The following is a 19,158-nucleotide window of genomic DNA, read 5'->3' as shown; positions in this document are numbered from 1 at the left end:
TACATTATAATAGTCAATGACATTCTGTGAAAATAAATGAATATGGTTTTGTTGAAAATACATTATTTTATCAATTTCGATATTGCAAGACAACAAAACATGACAACAAGATCCTTATGCAAGTTAAATAATACCGTATGAATAATTGAAAAAGAAAATCTATGAATAACACAAAATTGCGTCTCGTTGTACTTGACTATAAAATATTACAAAATCCCTATATTTTTCATTTATATGCAAATATTTAAAAAAAAAATTGAAAACAGAGTTTGAATAACATTTTAGTAATTATAATATAATGTTATAATTATTTTATTTGTCACACCATCAATTATTTGCCTTGTAAACCTATTCTTTCTCGTATTTTCTATTCAATTTTATTCAACGCTCCACTTTTATTTCACCTAAGCATAGGGACACTCTACATCAGACTTTAGCCCCTAAATGTTGCGTGGATTGAATAGCTGTTAAATCTCATTCAAGGCATCCGTAAAAAAAATGTTTCATGTTGTAAGTGATAAAGTTCTTTTGAAAACCATTGAACTAATAAATAATTAGTAACCGGTGCCGTGGCAAAAGTTTATTATGCGAGCATATTACAGATGGTATTTATTTTTAGCTTTTTCCAGCAAATTAAAAAAGGAAGAAAAAAAATCGGTAATTTTTCGTTTTAATTTGAATGGTAAATGCATTGTTGATTTTTCAGTTTGATGGAAATACCCATACATACTTATATATAAGACAAGATAAATAGTAGAAAATAAATATTTTCTTAAAAAATGTCGTTCACGTAACGCAATATATCAAAAGAGGATTCAAAAGGACTATTTTTTTTTTAAGAGAATAAAAGAGGATGAAAATGTCATGTGCTGTAAGAAACTACATTGCGTACCGTGCCTTATCTGGGTTTCTTCATTTCAAGCTGTACATTATACATTGTAGTACAATGACTGTACATTGATAACAAAATTATTAGTGTTAACTATAACGGGGTACATGAAAAGGATTTGACCTCTCTGAGAAATTGCTGTTTTTTTTCTTCAAATTATACGTAAGAGAATAGACTACAAGAATAATTTTTGTCGGATTGTATACAAATATTTAGTAAAAATATAAAAAATAAAAATAAATCCGCTTTAGTTCCGATGCGAAGCTAAGAAGATATTTTTAAACATGTTTACTATGAAATTTTTCTTTCTCCAAAAAAATATTGTATTAATTGTAGTTTATACTTTGACAAATTATTTAGGATAAATAACATTTTTAAACATAAATTTTCCTGTAGGTAATGTCTGTATTTAAAAATTCTGCTGCAATGCTTTTTGTTAATTAAATATTTTAATTTAATAAGACATACATTATATAATTTATATTGGTTTTGAATCTTTTGATATACACTTCAAACATCATTTTCGATTTTACATCCAAACGCAATATCTTTCTTTTGAGCAGTGGCTATAGTCTACAACATATTCATTAGATTATTTTAATCAAATTTCAGTTTAGTCATGTTAATTAATTATTTAGTGTTTTAACTAGCTTAAATAATGCCAAACAATTGATAAAATAATATTTCCCAATAACTTTAGGGTACAAACCAATACGATTTATAGTTGACGTTTTATAACTGTTTGTAGAAACGAGTAGACAAAATTGGTTAAACTGGGTTTTCCTTTTGAATTTAAATACTTATACAAATAACTGCACCTCTTAGAACAAATCAGGCTATTCGAATGTTTAGAAACAGTTAATGTCGATCGAGTAATTATTGTTAATAAATACATTTTGTACAAATATTTATTTTCAACGTGGCAAGCTATTATTAATTAACAAAATAAAATTAAAAATCATACAAATCTATACACCTCTCTTCGCTTATATTTGTACAGCAATAATTGCCACGAATAGCTTGTCCTTGTGAGACATCTCGTATAAGAACTAGTGTTTTCGTTGTATTAACCCCCCATTAACTAAAATTCGAATTCCATTTTAGCTTCAAATGTCAAGCTGAGAAGGTATTGATTAAAAAAAGACTACGATTTTAGTATCAACAACCCGCGATCACGACAACTGCGAATGCAGTTGCTTGCTGCTCGTTGTTTTCTGACGTTTAAGGGAAATAGTTGACGAGACTCGAGTTCCGGAATCAAGTTGTGTAACAGTTTCGCTACAGGAAAAATAATTGAGTCGCGCTCAAAATAGGAAACAACATTTAATCGAATAAAAGTGAAACGACGTTTTCCGGAAACGTCGCCGGCGTTCAAAAGATTTTGACCGTTTCGGAGACACTTTAATACACTAGCGCGGTCAACTGGGAACGTTCCATGACGATTTCCATCTTCGTTTGGTGGGGGAAAGTCGGTGCTTGTAAAAAATAAAAAATAAAGCACTGATGTCACACTATGCCCGGGAGACCAATTTCGGGGTAATTTATCATTTTAGGAGGTTTTTTTTTTACTCCGGTGAATTTGTTGCTTTTTTTTTTATAAGCTCTGGTATGATGTTAGCTTTAGATATTTCGGCGGTATAACCACTATGTCCATTTCAGTGACTCACGACTCTCATTTTTCAAGACACGTCTGTTTAAACATTATTATAAGCTGTATTTTGTTTTTGATTATTTCTTGTAGGTGTTTTTTAATGTCCAGTTGTATTATTATAATAGCTGTATAATATTATACTATATAACTTATATTTTAATGTAAATAATTGGGATAAAAGGAATTGTAGTAGTAAAATGAGATTTACGATCAAGGATTTTTTTTTTTTATTAACGGTTTAACGTATACATCATGATTCATGGTAAATATCAAGTATGTATTGCAAATATCCATTGATTTTTTAATAGGAGTATGACCATAAGGTGAAAGTGTAAATTATAGGAAAATTCCATTATTTCGATCAACGATCAATTACTTCTTATGAATTTTTCATGTATAAAAACAAAACAAAAATATTAATTTCGAATTTTAATGGAAAATAATGGTAGGTTGCGCAATATTATAAGGTCATTGCCATTAGGTTAGGTTAGGTGGTGCATTGGACCAGTGCCGGAAAATCATCTAATGACTATAAGGTACACATTGGCCTTGGAAAGATAGTGATTTAAACAATTAAAGGTTAATTTTTAAATAGTACACACACACAAGTGTGACACAACATACTAACATATTGTGCTATTTTTTTCTAACTTAGCTACAAATTTAGTGTACGTAGATTTCAGGTAAAGTTGTCTGTACACGTTACACCTTAATAAATAGTAGGTTAACGTCCTCAGATTGGTTAGGTGCCAACACGTGCATTATGTCGTTTCGGACGTACACCTCTTTGCGGGTTTCCTTTAGATGACCACCGGCCGCGAATAATACATTTTCCCCAATAGGCAAAACCGTAATAATATTGTTATTTTCTCTTTTCCAAACGATTTCCGGTCCTATATTGCCGACAACACCGCACGGCCAAAGGTCGGACTATGCTCGACCGGGCGTCAAATACAAAAAAAAAAAAAAGACGTAGCCCAGGAATAAGATTAATCGTTTACATACTAATATAGAAAAAGCCATTTGGATGTATTCGATTTGTCGTTTTGTCCGAACGGGTAGTGACGGGAGACCCCTTTTTGTCTATAGTTACTATGACCCTCGCATTATTTCCAAAGACTTCGAATCCCATTGGAGCCAAAACACCTTTTTACTCGTGTTCACTGACGTCCCACGTGCTGACCTAAACAGGATAACGAATATGAACACAACGGACAAGTTTTTAAATAAATAAAATCCTGTTATGATTTTCCAAAGTACATGGATTATGTTGTTTCCACTTTTGTGACATCAAATACACTGTAAAGAGTCTCTCCCGTCGAATCAATAAAAGCTTACAATGTATGCAGTTTTTTTACATAATACTCTGGTTAATTAAATTATTATTTTATCACTTTTTTAGTGAGAGAAAAGAAGGCAAGAGACCAAGGGTGAAATACTATTATTAATTATTACTATATTTACACACAATACTTACCTAAACAATATAATGCCCCAGCACGGTAAGGACGAAGCATAATACGATCGAGCAGTTATTAACTCAAACACGGTAAAAGTATACTAAAACAAAACATAAAACATTTGATAAATCCACGTGAGAATACCGGTATGTTGAAATCGTTATGAAGGAATATTCTAATCGAACCTTACCAAAAACCTCAATTATTTATCACAATATACTTACTTTGCGCCGTAGTCGTCATTAAACACCTAAAATGCGGGTTTCGCACTAAAGATTAGTAGTCGTTCTGTGAAAAATAGACATCTAATTCTAGTGTAGATCATAACAGCTTATTGTATGGGGGCTGACTTTGATTAGACACATAGAAAAAACATTTACAAATCGTAAGCCAACGGTTTGGAGTAAACTAATAGGATAGCAATGCATTTAATGATTGTAGTGTTATATATTTACCCAATAAAGGCTATGAAAAAAAAATGTTACATACAATAATAATAATATATTTTCTCTAATACAAAATGTTCACATATACTTGCAATAAATTTGTAGCACTCAAAAGCTATTTAAAATTTGGAGTCTGGGTATATTTCATCTAGTTTGTAAGTTTAATTTCTTAATTGTTTAATTTTGCATTAAATCAAATGTAAATAGGTACATTATATAAGTAAATATGTGTATTTAGAAACGGATTGTCAACCGAATTGGCAATTACTTTTGTTATTACAACTAAAATATGCATAATATCCGTATATTATGTATATTTTAATTGTCTTATTATTATTAATTGTCTTTGGCCAAAACTATATTTATCGTTAGATGATGAGTCTTATCACAACTGGCTAATTATTACGATCACGTATATGAATTTCCTTAAATGTTTTTATCGTCGGCCGTAAGAATTTGCATTTTATCTTTAATAACGGGCCTTTGAGAATATGCCGTTCACGTAGAGTAACGAATCGTGACACTGTAGAGCTTGTGTTTTTTTTTGTTTTGCATATTTTCCCTATATTTTCCCTTAGGATGACACCAAAACATTTTAATGTCACACCATTCCGGCAATAGGGACGGAAAAAAAACAAATTGTTCAAATACATCAAAAGTAATGAGACTAAAATCGGATTCGAAGACAAACGCGTATCATACATTAAAGCTTTGTGTGTAAGTGAGATATTGGAAAAGAAAATGGCGTACGTTATACCGTTTGAGGTGTAAAATGTTTCAGCTTCTTACTGAAGTCCAATGAAAAAAAATAATAAAAACGAATTTGGACTTTTCGTATAAAAGAAGTCGAATAGGTAATAAAAATCGAAGAAGAATCCGGCCGACGCTTTTATCATTCCACGAGCAATTTTTCCCACTCGTTTCGCACATGCACATATTTCAAAACGAATTTGCGATGTGTTGGACGTCATAAAAATACATAAAGTTTATTATTATTATTATGTATAAACCATGTAAATGTATATATATATATATAAATACAAAAACCCAGCAGACCACGCGCGACCATGTGTTTGTGTGTGTTTCGGAAGATTTTTGGCAGTCTCGCGCACGTCTGAGGTTTGAAAAATATGCTTTTATATTATATATATTTTCCGACCTAATATATTTCATCTTTTATTTATGTTCTAGGCCGTGTCGCAGGACTTGTATAGTGATGGAAAGCTCGGGTGAATACGCGCCGCAAAACCGCTCCGAATATAAATGGCAGCCAAAACCCTTTTGGACGACTAGTTTAGGCAAATTTAATCCGGAAAAATATATCCCGAAAGAAACGGTTATGGAGATGCCCGAACAGACGACACCGTGGGGTTCCTTGGTTGAAATTTGAATTTAAGCAACCGCCCGAATCCCTGGGCTTACACGTCCCCATAATAACGTTTAACAATATAATATGCATATTTGCATTAGTCGCCTACCGTTATGCGCAGATCGCTAGGCGATTGCACACACGTATAGATATATATATATAGAGAGATGTATATATTTTGTATATATTTTATTTTCCGAGTAGTATTATTTCAGGATCTCGGTCGATGGTCGCGACTGATAGCGATTAAACGGCACGGAATGACTTTTATGGGGTCGCATAACTAGTAGAACTGTTTTGAAATGCAAATTAAAATGCCAGTCTTATTCGGTGATGCGACAGTAAATCCACCAATTCGTTTGATAGACTTCGTTGCTTGATTAAAATCCCTTTTCCACGCACTGGCGGTGTGTCGAAAGTAAAAAAAAAGCTATATTTTTTGCGGTTATATTCCTTTCACAAATCTAAGTGGATTGGTTCTAAAGAGAAATACGGTTTAAAACAGCTGTAATAGGATATACCTATAGCTATGCCTATGGGTATTTCTATAAGTTATACTGGAAAATCTTATTTGAACTTAATTGAATTATTAATGGTTTTTTCACTTTTTCTTTCGTGTAAATAGTATACTAAGGCCCATTGAGACCACTCGTATAAATTTCCGAATTTTGTCTCTGATAAGATCGACAAACTTTAATCAGAAATCAAACTAACCTGTACTAAAGTTTATTTTGTCGCTTGGGCAATTAATTCTAAGTACTCCGGGGTTTCAGTATGATTACAAAATTTTGTCGATATATTTTGTAAGCATTAAATGAGAAAACCTTTCCTTACAACTTTGTGGGTACAAAAAAAAAATCAAAGGGTCAAGGCTGACTTCAGTGAAGTAATGGTAACTGGGGCAAATTGAAATAAAATTTGTTTTCCTAGTGGTAGTCAATAATTTTAATGTTTTATTTAAATGTTTGATTTTTTATCATCAGATCAATTAATTTTACTAATAAAAGCTTACAGTAAAAATTTTAAAAATACAATTTTTTTTTTCAAATATATCTAATAATAATTCGTTAATAGTTACTCAACTTATCCCAACTAAATATTAAACTAAATTAGTGTGCAATTATATTTTAATAAACAAAATATTGAAAATCAGTTTTCAATTATATAATGCCGAAAATCAAGGTTTATAGTTTATTATTAAGTACTTTCGTCTTTCTATAAGCTTCGCATCAAATCTAATTGAACGCCGCAAACATAAAGATAACAAATACTGACAATTCCTTCTTACTTTTATTTTTATATAAAGGCTTAAGGGAATTTTATTTATGGTCAAGACATAATAAAAACACACAAACACATTATTTTTCGGTTTCTGTGAAGCCTTTTTGGATTACGCTGCAACAAAATCCTTTCTGTGTAACATTAACTCTCAGCGTATTAAAAAGCTAACCATAAAAAAGGTAATACCATAGTAGTGGTAAATGAAGTAGGATAAAACAAATTACCCATACAGACTTTATCTATAGTTAAAAAAAAAACTTGTTTTATATTAGCTTCGTAGTTTTAGCGTTAGATAAATCTTAATGAATTATACGGGTATTTTTTCACTCTGTTGAAGCTATTCAAAACAGTAAACGTTTATAAACGTTAGTAATAGTTAAATTAATAATAATAAGAACAATAGTGGCGTTTGCAACAAATTATGATATTTTTTAGTTAAATATATCTTTGCTGTCAACATACATATAGATAGTTGTATTTTGGCATCGCTACTAACTCAGCAATTAATAAATGCGTATCTATAAGTATAATATCTACATGTATATTAATTCAAAGTCAATATATAGTTTATAAACTTATTACTCATCAGCTGGTATCGTTGTATGTTATTTAATGTTAATCCTTCATTAGACTCACTAACGACTGAGGTTCCTTTTGAGAGAAATTATTATTGCAGGTAGAATTTACCTTCAGGAGTATAACTAAAAGGCCAGACCCATTTGGAATAATTAAATATATACATTTGTAAAAAACGACTATACATTAAGTTTTATTTGTTTTTATTAAAATAATATGATTTGTATTTTTATAAATTATAAATATTTGTTATACAATCATTATTACAATTCATAGTTATGTAATGATATATGCATTCTACATTGTATTATTATATCAACTTTATTGCTTTGTTCAATTTTGAACATAAATAAATTTTATTTAAAACCATAATTTTGTAAGATCAGTTATTGCAACTAATTACTGGAGCATTACAATTCCCTACTGTTCTTTAAAACATATGTAGCATTCGCCAGTTATGATATATATTAACATATATAAATACTGATCATTCTGTATGTACATTAAAATTGCTTAACTTTAATTTAAATGAAAGTTGAATTGAAAAAAAAAATTACGATCACACAGATAATATTATATTGATTGGGTTAAGTAGAGTTTTAAAGTAAAGTTTTATTGAATTTTATTCGATACCATGTAATAATTACAAATGGAAAATAAGCGAGTTCAATGTTTGTATAAACATTTGTTGAAGTGTGGGTAGTTGGATATAGTTGAAATACAAAAACGTGATGACTGAAGTGGAAAGGTATGTAGCTGGTCATTTTACAGGAAATTTTCAAGAGAAAAGTTTTACCTAACCGATAAAAGACTTTAGGATAATACCGTTTGCTTACCTTGTTATATTTCGTGTATTTCCAAGAAGGGTATCATTAAAAAAATACTCTACAAATTTAACTAGAAACATTCCGTGTTCTCGAGTTTCTTACTTTCTTAAGTTACATGTACTATACTGTCCACAAAATCATCAACAGTATAGGATTATGTTGCTGGCGGTGGCGACGTTCTCATTATCAACGTCGACCCTTCGTGTACTTTACCGCGCAAACCCTATAATGTATTGTTAGACTTTGTAAGTCTTGGCCATTTCGGCGGCGTGGATTTATACCAAAAAATGATAATAACAATAACAATACAACGCGGCCATACTACCGGACTATCCCGAGCAAACACCGGAAATACAATGAAAATATGAAAAATACAACATACATTCGAGATTACACCTGGTTGCATTTTCTACAGGAAGTTTGTTCTTAGAATCTCACGAGAATAAACACAAGGAGAGATGATGGACGAACTTGAACGGGGCGAACCGAATGATTGATGACTACAAAGACCCGAATATGACAATCGTGGCCGATCGTATTAATGGAGTCGGTCGACCGTGTATTATATTCAGATAGCGAATTTGCAATTATTTCGGCATGCATTAATCTTGTGCACAATAATTATTATTTCGCGATAATATAATACACAGTGTTATCAAATGAGGACAGTCGCGTCGAAAACAGGGAGCAGAACCATTTAACATAAACATTGACATTGACCCGTTTTACTTGTACTGTTAATTATTTTTCAATACATCCCGTCGGCGGTTTAAGCTTAATATTTTATAGCTTTAGCCTTTAAAAAATACTCTCACCACTCTATTTTATGCTGAGCTATTTTTAAATGTCATGAAACCGTGAACCGTTTTAGTTAAAATTACTTTGAGCCCATTCACATTTCTAGATTTTTTTATTTAAAATTTGTTTTCCTTGTGTTAAATTCGAAGCATTGTCAAAATATGTATAATATACTTATTTCAATCGGCAAGTATAATAGCTTAGAATTTTAATAAAAACACATTTCTAAAATATTTAATAAAAAAATGCTGTTATACTTTATGTAATTTCTCACATCTCTATACAAAAGGATGTAATAATAACCTCTATACATACATCACTTTAGCAGTAAGCAACCACGGCACTTTGTCTGTGCTGTTTGAAACAAAAACTTACAATATTACCATACGGACATTAATGCAAACATATTCAAATAGATAGCTGTTGAATAAATAGTTTCATACAAAATGATTATTATGTTAAATGATCAAAAATAATTTGTATTGTTCAAGTTGAAAATGTTTTGTTTAAACGTCTAGCTTTGGAGAGTATCTTTTAAAAGTAAATAGTTACCTACCTACGTTATGTATGTTTCGCTTATTTAAACAATAATACTAATACAAATAACGGCCAGCCGATAACCAGTTTTGCGAACCTATTGAGTTCATAGAGTTTAAAGCGTACCTTGTGGCTCGTATGGTTTTCGTTTCGGTGACATTGTTTTTACAGTTAAAACAATTAAAATGTACTCATTTAATTACACGTTTAATGCACATCTATACTAGTAGAGAACGCGGGCGCACGCTTATCTAAAATCCGGGTTCTAGAACCGAACGATAAATTAATTTAGTTCACAAACCGTTTTGTTGTGATGTGTATTGTGCACGGTGGTCAAAACATAATACCCGTATACCGAAACTACGAAGGACAAACAACATAGCCTCCTAGTTCTACTTAATATAGTCCCTTCGAGGCGTCGTAGCTTACAATTATCCGGGTCTGAAATAACATTTTCCAAACGACTCGTTTCTGATGTAATCGCAATATCGTTTATGTATTGTATACACGGCCGTGCACAGTGGACGAGTTGTAAAAACAACTATATATATATATATATATATTAGATTCTGTGCTACAATATTATACGGAATTACAAAGGGTGCGCGCCCGGGGTGTTTACGTTGGTCGACCCGAGTGAGACTTATAACGAAGCTACCAGAATCAGTATTGCTCGAGGCGGCGTTTTATTTGGAAAATTTTGCCGGTGGACTTATTTGCCGTTTTTATCAAGTACACGTGCGGTAGAAAAGCCGACCGGACAAAGGTGCCGAACACACAACAATAATCGCCATCAATTAAAACCGTCGACCGGCCGTTTATAAATCATTTCCCCCGCCGAGGCAAGTCCAGGCAAGTGCGTTTTATAACATTATCGCGGCTCAGACCTTTGTCTTCTCCGGTTAGGCCGACGATCGATAAATTATTATTATTATTATTATTATTATTATTTATACAGATCATTTTTCACAGCCAAGCGCTACAACGGTATCGGCCGAACAACACACGGCCGTGGTACCTGCGCTGCTGCTACAGTGTTATCTATGTTCAACTTCCGGTCTTGTTTTTTCTTTCTCTTCTTCCGTTATGACGGTATCATAAGCGGCCTTTGCGCCCACAGCTCCCGCCGAAACCCGCCAGCCCTCGCGGTCGCTTATGCCGGCCGCCCGTCCTGCCCCGGTCTCTGCCGGGGAAACGAGATAAATCTTATGGGGTGGCGCACAAATTTTTTTCCCGCCCACAGACGACTGCGGCTCGGAACGTTCTGTCAAGCCGGTTAATGCGCCATCAATCTTGCCGGAGGCCGCATTGTTGTTATGTTATTCCGCTGCCGTTCGTTTGCCGTCAAGACGTTTTTCTTATTCTCAACAGCCAACGCGCCGACCGACGCATATATAGAGAGCGAGGGTATCCTGTCCGGCAGACGTTTCTTTTACATAGCTTTGTTTACATAAATTATATTGCCCAGTTTACAACGGGGGCAACAGCAACGTTTTTTTGCGCCAACAACAATGTTATGCCCTCCCGAAAAAATAAACCGGCGCGCTGTATAGGCAATTTCACTACGTCGGTGAAACGGGTGTACAATACACGCGTATTGTAAGTCCAGAGAACTTCACACGTTTTCACTTGCAACTAACGCATTCGTGCGAAGTCGTTAATCCGAAATTACTGTACGTAAAATACAGTTTTTATGCGAATCGAACCCATATCGGGAATTAAAAATTTCATACAAATATAGTTGGTAATGTCCGTTAATTTATTGCCGCAATTGCCGCGGTAAAACGTATTAAGCTGCATGGAATCGTTTAACATCATATCAATAAATATTGCTGAATAGTTAAAAACATATTTTATGTGTAATACTCTTGTAAGACAACGTTTTTAAATTGCACATTTATTGCTCCTCAAATTGCAGTAATCGAATAATGTATGCTTTGATTTCCTACAGTTTCTTTGGTTTTATCACAGAAAAATTATATTGGTTCTTTGAGGCCTTATTTTCTAAAATTGATTATTTACAATCAACAGCATAATAATACAGTGTAGATGCTCATATTGTTATGGTAATATATGGGATGTAGGATGTGTGATCTCAATAAACAAAAAATCTTCTATATTATGTAATAATCAATGTTAATTAATGTTATTTATTATGAGAGTGTTGAAAATAATTATTGTTTAAAATTTTAAAAGTTCTGAAAAACTACATATTTATCTTATAAAACAAATAATAATAATAACAATGGTATATTACTATTTATTATATTATTATTGTTATTATTATTATGTTTATATGTTTAACCCAATCCAGCATAATTATACTGAAATGCGATCAAACTGATTATTATTACAGTTTAAAATATAATATATGTTGCAGACATAGTAGATGTTACATTGTACATAGCAAATTGTCGGTTCAATATTTTTTTTATCCTACATGACAATCAAATCTATGTTTTAAGTGGAAATTAATAGTACTGAATAATTTAATACAGCACGTCCACGCTAGTGAATTATTCCGGTAATGCACAAAAAAGTCGGTTGACCTAATATGTTGAAATTTAAAAAAAAAATTCAATTATGCTATTAAATTCTTTGTGTATCAATTTTAATGCTATAGCCGAATTGTTGTTTTGCATTTTAAAAAAAATCACTACACCAATTACTAATATATACTAATTTTAAAACTACAATAAAAATAAAATTAATATACCTTTAAACTTTATATGAAGTCACCGGGTTGATACTTTCCATCCAATTTCAAACAATAAATGATAACAACTTTTGAAAGTTTAATTAAGTGTCCGTGGTATAATACAATAGTATATTTTTATCTCTGCGTGCCATACAACGGTAACGGTCTGCTACTCTAATTTCATTTTAAACCGCTAAAGGCCATTTTGCAGTTAACAAACTAATTAAAATGTAGTAGCTAGTAATTATCATTTTTCAATAAAAGTACCAAGGTCTTCTTCTAATCATCAAATATGTAATAGATTACTGTTTGAAAATTATTTTCTAAATGTAAAAAAGAAATAGCGATTACTGAATCAATAATTATTCTTGTATAATATACTGTAAATTAGTAACTTGTATTCAGTAACGTATTTAGGGCGGGGGCCTAAGCCCTAAGTGTAATTACAATTGAAATGTATTGCATTATGTTAAGTATGAAATCAGTGAATGTAGACAAACAAACTGAGATAATTCACTTTTTCGTTGATATATAACCATAAATAAATCATTTAGTTCTTTAGTCACTCTTATATTACAGATTCCAAAATAGAAGAGTAATTTTATCTAACGACTAAAAATTGTTTAATGAAAATTTTTGATTAGATAGTCAATTTTCCACCAGGGATTACAAAAGGTGAATACATTAAAAACAAATATGTTTGAAAGCGCCAAAAAAGATAACGATAACGGGTGGTCGCCGGAAAGTAAGATCCGACGCACGCGGTAGGTGGAAAAAGTCAAATAATATTTTTTTTTTGGGGGGGGGGGGGTGGAAAAGCATTAGCACCCGGGCGCCAAATTTCTGAATACGTCTCTGCTTGTATTGTTGATGGGCCATGTGAGATGATTCAGAATAAAATGTTAACCGTATAAAATAAAGAACACTTGTAACGATCATCAATGATCTAAAGTAATTATAAATATAAATAATTAGGTAAATCATTTATTGAGTTATAACCAAATCACTGTTTGTTATAATTTCGTTCCAGGTGCAGAAATTAATGTAGTAATTATAATTAGATTTGAAAATAACATATATTTTGAGTTGTGTATTAATTTTGATGTCTATTATTTAGGGCCTGTGTATAGGACTCCGGAGACCCTGTATAATTAGTTTCGGAGCAGTTCCAACGAGAGCCACAACAATAATATTATAGGAGCTTGTGGGAAATATGGGCTCGATCGAAACGTACAATATAAAATTAGGTCATTAAACTATTACGATAAATTCCATAATGTTTAACTTATTAAAAGGTGGACGTAAATAGACTACATTATTAAAACTAAAAGGATAATATTTTAGTGTAAGAGCACGCAGAGACGTCTTTAAACAAAAGCTTAGTTACATAATATATAACATGCACTCTAAACCCATTTGAATACTCGATGAATTAAAATCAGCATAATTGATTAATAATTATTGAGAACTAAAACACATGTGTACATACTCAACACAAAAGCGAAGTAGTTTCATTAACACCAGTGCTTTCACCGGTCGTTTTAAAGGTTAATAGACTGTAAAACTCACCGGCCACAAAATGTAATTAATTACCAAATAAATCAATATTTTTTTTTTCTGTTTTATAAACTTACTTTTTAAAATATAGAAAATCATATTTTTGAACGGTTACAAAAGCCATCAACTTTGAAGTCGCTGTGAAAAAGCAATATTGACATTGGGAACGTATATGTTCTGTGTATATTTTGTAGACAATCAAATAAATAATACATCATGAATAATATAATATGTTTATAATTTTGAAGAATAAAACACTCAATCATAATGTATATAGAATATATTTATACATAAAATATATAGATTAAAAATAAACAAACATAAGAGACGAATACAATAAAATAACTCTTTTTATACATGTATAAATCGTATTCTATGTACTATTTAGAAGTTATTTTATAATAACAACTATGTATATTTTTTCAGTGGATAATATAAATCTTAGTCACTCTAATTCTATTAGTTTATACTTCTATTTATTCTAAATTGTTATTTTTATCCGAAGATAAAAGTTAAAAGTCTTACATATAGTTATGAACTATATTAATTAAATAAATTACTTATTTATACACTCTGTTGTGGATGTAACAGAGTGTATAATTGCCTACTTTAATTGTGGTCCAGCAACCGCTTTTCATCTTTTAAAAATGAACTGTAGATGAGTCATCAATACAGAATTAAATTATAATTAAAATACAAAAACAAAATAACAAACAATCTACTGTATAAAATATAGATATGAATAAAATTATACTAACAATTATTTCAATAATGTATTTATATTATAATATAGATTTAAAAGGTAAAATATATATGTAATTGGTCGTTCTTCTATTCAATTATATTTTATAATTATCATTATTTCGGTAAATATTAAATATTCATTATAATTGTGCTCAATATTTTGGCACTTGACAATACTATTTAAGATAGCAAAAACATTGGCATATGTCATTCTGATAAGACCAGTAGTGACAGTAGTGAATTCTATTAAAATTAAACAGAGAGGTGAAAACGTTAAAGCGTTTTTAAAAATTAAATATTATTCTGGTAAATTGTTATAGTGAAAAAAATCGTTGGTTATATCTCTGCGTTTACAATTCTTGCACGCTTTTAGATAAACAACATGGTATTCATAGTTAAAATATCTTAAGTTAAAAAAACGCCTATTACTTCTGCATAAGTAAATTGTATACATATATTGTATATATCTACGTGCTACTCTTTTATTATAAATTTTAACCTAACTTTAAATAAAAACTATTTTGCTATCATATATTATTATATTCTATACTTACAGAATAATGTAAAAGCAATACCTTATAACCTACATACGTTTGTAACCTGTTAATTTTTTTTTTTTACAACTACTACCTAATGAGACATACAACAATATATTATTATAATACTAAAATGTATATTAAAGAACGTTCGTACGAGAAGTTATAAAAATACAATATCCGATTCGGCCGTTCCCGGCGATCAAACAGAATCAATAATAATTATTATTATTTCATTGGTGCTTCAGAAAATTCGGCTTATTCGAAAACAAAATAATAATTATAATAACTCATAGCTGATGCGAAATCGCAATTACAATGTTGGGCTACGGTAAGGGCGATTTTTGGCGTGCTCCGTTCACTTTGGCGGTAGGTACACATTATGTAATGTTAAAGTGTAATGAAAAAATTTTTAAAAACGATCACACCGACCGGGTTAGGGTAATAACCGTTGGATTGCAGTGGACAAGGGATGTTTGTGGACCAACCCGAAGTGGCCTAACCGAGGGAGATGATAATAATATACACACGCCATGACAACAGACAATGTCGAACGGCTTCATCTGAATCCGAGTGGGATCGCCGTGGCAATAAAAACGACAAAAGCAAAGGGATCGAACGACTGTCTTAGGCATTCGGCCTCGTTAAGACGGTATACAAACGATAAAAACCATTTAGATGCGATCCGAATCGTTTTGGCTAGTGTGGCGTTAACGACAGCGCGACCTCTTTGTGTGTACTTCCATGGAGATATTTATGATCCATAATAACATAGAATGATACACAGACACGTGTCCTGAGAATACGACCGAGGTCAAACACCAATACTTGTCGGGTATAACACAAGCATAGGCCGTGTGGGCCGAGCGATGAAGTCGCCGCGTTATAACCCTATGGGTTTCCGGTTCGAGTGTGTTCAAAACGATCCTGTCGGACACTTGAACAAAACCCTCCTCCCGCTCTACATTCACTCCCATAGTCCATACTCTTGCTCTCTAGTTTAAAACGACTCCCGTGTTGTGATCTAAAACCGTATGGGCTATACCCCGTCCATTTTAATACAACCACTAACGATAATTTATCCCAAGGCGGCGGTAACTTGTTAAACAGAAGGGAAAAAACCGGAATTTTCGATAGTATTTGCTGCCCACAGGAGAAATTAAATAAATATATTTATAGTTTTTTTTTTATCTTTATCTGTATCGTATAGGATTCTGCGGCGTATCGGCGGTCTTTTATTTGGCAAGGACAACACAACACACTATGCGTAAGCACCTTTTGGCCGTTAAAACTACAAATCAAACGTCAGAAATGTTCAAATTAAATAAAAACGCCGAGTGTTAATTTTGATGATCGTGTTGGTTTTGTGGGGATATCGACTGCGGTAAAATGCTAATGTCAGCGAAAAAAGATGTCGAGATAAGACAATCCGTGTACAAATTATACTTGGGAATCAAACGCGCTGTTGGAAATTTAAACCTAATACGACTGTTATGGTTATTATCCTGAACAGCTGTGAACGGACTTATTATGGTTAACCCTTTGAATCAAAGGCAATGTGAAATCGTACAATAGAGAATCCAAACTTGGAATAGTATACAATGTCCCAAACGATAACACGTACGGTTTTGACCGTCCTAAATCAAAATTGATGATACAATTCACACGAACTAACGGCAAAAGTTACACGGTACAAATTTCGACCATAACTAAATCGATTAAATTTCAGCGTTGTGGTCAGATAATAATAATAATAATAATTGTACTAAGCGAAAGTAAAACTAAGCACATCCACTGTGACTACAATACAACGTGGAAAATTGAAAAAGAAAAAAAAAAAATGATCGTTAGACGTTGCTGATCCTGAGCATGCTGGACGACGGTCGCCGTTCTGCCGTTACCTGAGCGATGACGTTGTTGAACGACGGTCGCCTGTCCTTCAACGTTATGGACGTCGGGCACAGATGGTCCATGCCGCACGACGTCCGGCGGCTGCCGCCGAGGGACGTCGACGGCATCATCAGGAACTCGCGTTTGGCCTGGGCCCACGCGGACGAGGGCGCGTCGCACAAACACGGCGCCGGTTGGCTCTGGAACGCGGACGACGACAGCGGGGGCGGCACGAAACGCTTGTCCGACGCGGACGGGAACAGGCTGCACGACCGACGCTCCTTGACGGCCGACACCATCAGCGAGCCGGACGCCGCGCAAGACACCCGCCGCTCCGACACCGTCATGGGCAACATGGACCGGCTGGTCCGGGCCGGGCCGCACTCGTGTTGCATCAGCGACTTGATGTCGGCGGCCGACTTGGCTTTCCTGGGCCGGTCCGACATCAGCGTGCAGTGGCCAATCGGTGCGCCGCAAGAGCCCGGCAGGGCCCCGCCGCCAGCAAACATCGAATTCTGCCTAGGCCGGATCTGCAGCGCCCGGTGCGTCGGCTGAATGGTCTGAAATATCGCCGACGGTTCGATGCAGCTGTTCACGTTGAATTTCGAGAACGAAGTTCGATGCTGAAAAGTGAAATATATTTATTCATTATGGCCCCTGGATACCGACCGTTTTATTCAGCCAAAATACATCATTTTTTGTCCATCGCACAGGCCAAACAAAGTTTACTTGAGATCGGTCAGAGCACTTTTTTCAATTTGTAATTTTAATCTCTTTTCCAAATTAGATTTTAAAATTCAAATTTTTATAAAATACTCAAACGTGTTTTATGCGCAGTAGGAATAAGATACCGAAAAAATACGCTGGCCGATCTCAAGTAAACTTCATGGTGAATTCAAATCTGTTTTCAGATTACTTATCTGATCACTGATCGGTTCAGCCTGTGCGATGGACAAAAAATGTACTATTATTTTAACTAAAATGACTTCTACACTCATAGAGAAAATTATTTAAATTAAAAATAATATCATGAAGCTTATATAAATTAATTAACATGGTCGAAATTTATTAAAACCACTTTTTTCTTAAATATTGCCTATACAAAACTCTTTAAAAATGGTCGGTATCCAGGGGCCTTAATACAATTACGAACGTTTACACGCAACCGTTGATTCGGCATTTATCGCGTGCATATTTTTTTTACAGCACATTAACACAATGGTTATGTATTGAACGCTTCAATCGAAAAAATGTTCACAACAAGATTGAAAAATGCTTGTAAAACCAATATTACCGAAGCGCGTTATCCGAAATTAATGTGAATGAACGATTACGTGTAAACGGGGAAAAGGTTATTAAAGTATAGAAAATTGTGTAGTAAACTATCAAGAAATGCAAGACAATAAATGAACCAAATACTTTATAAACGTGCTAAAGGTACAATTCAAAAAGCCCATAAACGACCCATCAAAAACACATAATTGTTAACCGTCAACAATGTTTGGCTTGTATATTTTTGAAAAATGATCATAATTCAAATTTTTTATTTTTTATGATAAATACAAATACGATATTACTTATAGGTATAACTCAATTTATTATATGATAGTCTTAGCTAAAGTTTTTACTACGTACATTAGAAATTTGAAAAACATTATTAATTTGCTGTTAAAAAAAAAGGCCATGTAACTATATTGGTTTGACAATTCTGCTTTTGCAATTATAATACTCGAGTATTATTAATTTAATTACTCGGCAGTTAGGGTTAGACTAATTTGTATATGATCTTCTCCAGTAGCTTTTCGGCTATACGTCATATGTTTTTGTGCTCGGGTCCATTGAGATACATATACTATTATTGGGTACACCGTTAAGTATCATTAGTCCATTCATGCACCG

The 19,158-nt window shown here is 32.9% G+C and overlaps 1 protein-coding gene across 2 annotated transcripts in view; it reads right to left on the bottom strand.

The window, feature by feature from the left end:
• Positions 1–14,433: 14,433 nt before the first annotated feature.
• The window catches only part of LOC126841765 (uncharacterized), a 52,701-nt gene continuing 47,976 nt past the window's right edge, over positions 14,434–19,158 (bottom strand). Inside the window, exon 4 of one of the 2 annotated variants that reach the window (XM_050578407.1) lies at positions 14,434–17,882. In XM_050578407.1, the coding sequence (XP_050434364.1) occupies positions 17,217–17,882 (666 nt within the window). In that variant the 3' untranslated portion in view covers positions 14,434–17,216. The remainder of the gene's footprint in view (positions 17,883–19,158) is intronic. The other variant, XM_050578406.1, reaches the window with a different exon arrangement.

The sequence above is a fragment of the Adelges cooleyi genome, unplaced genomic scaffold, assembly GCF_023614345.1.
Source record: "Adelges cooleyi isolate 19-005CV unplaced genomic scaffold, UGA_ACOO_1.1 ACOO_flye_CR_arks_rails_tigmint_CR_PRNA_41, whole genome shotgun sequence".
Taxonomy (NCBI): Eukaryota; Metazoa; Arthropoda; class Insecta; order Hemiptera; family Adelgidae; genus Adelges; species Adelges cooleyi.
The sequence above is the reverse complement of the archived record's forward strand: the minus strand, read 5'-3'. Positions and strand labels throughout refer to the sequence as shown.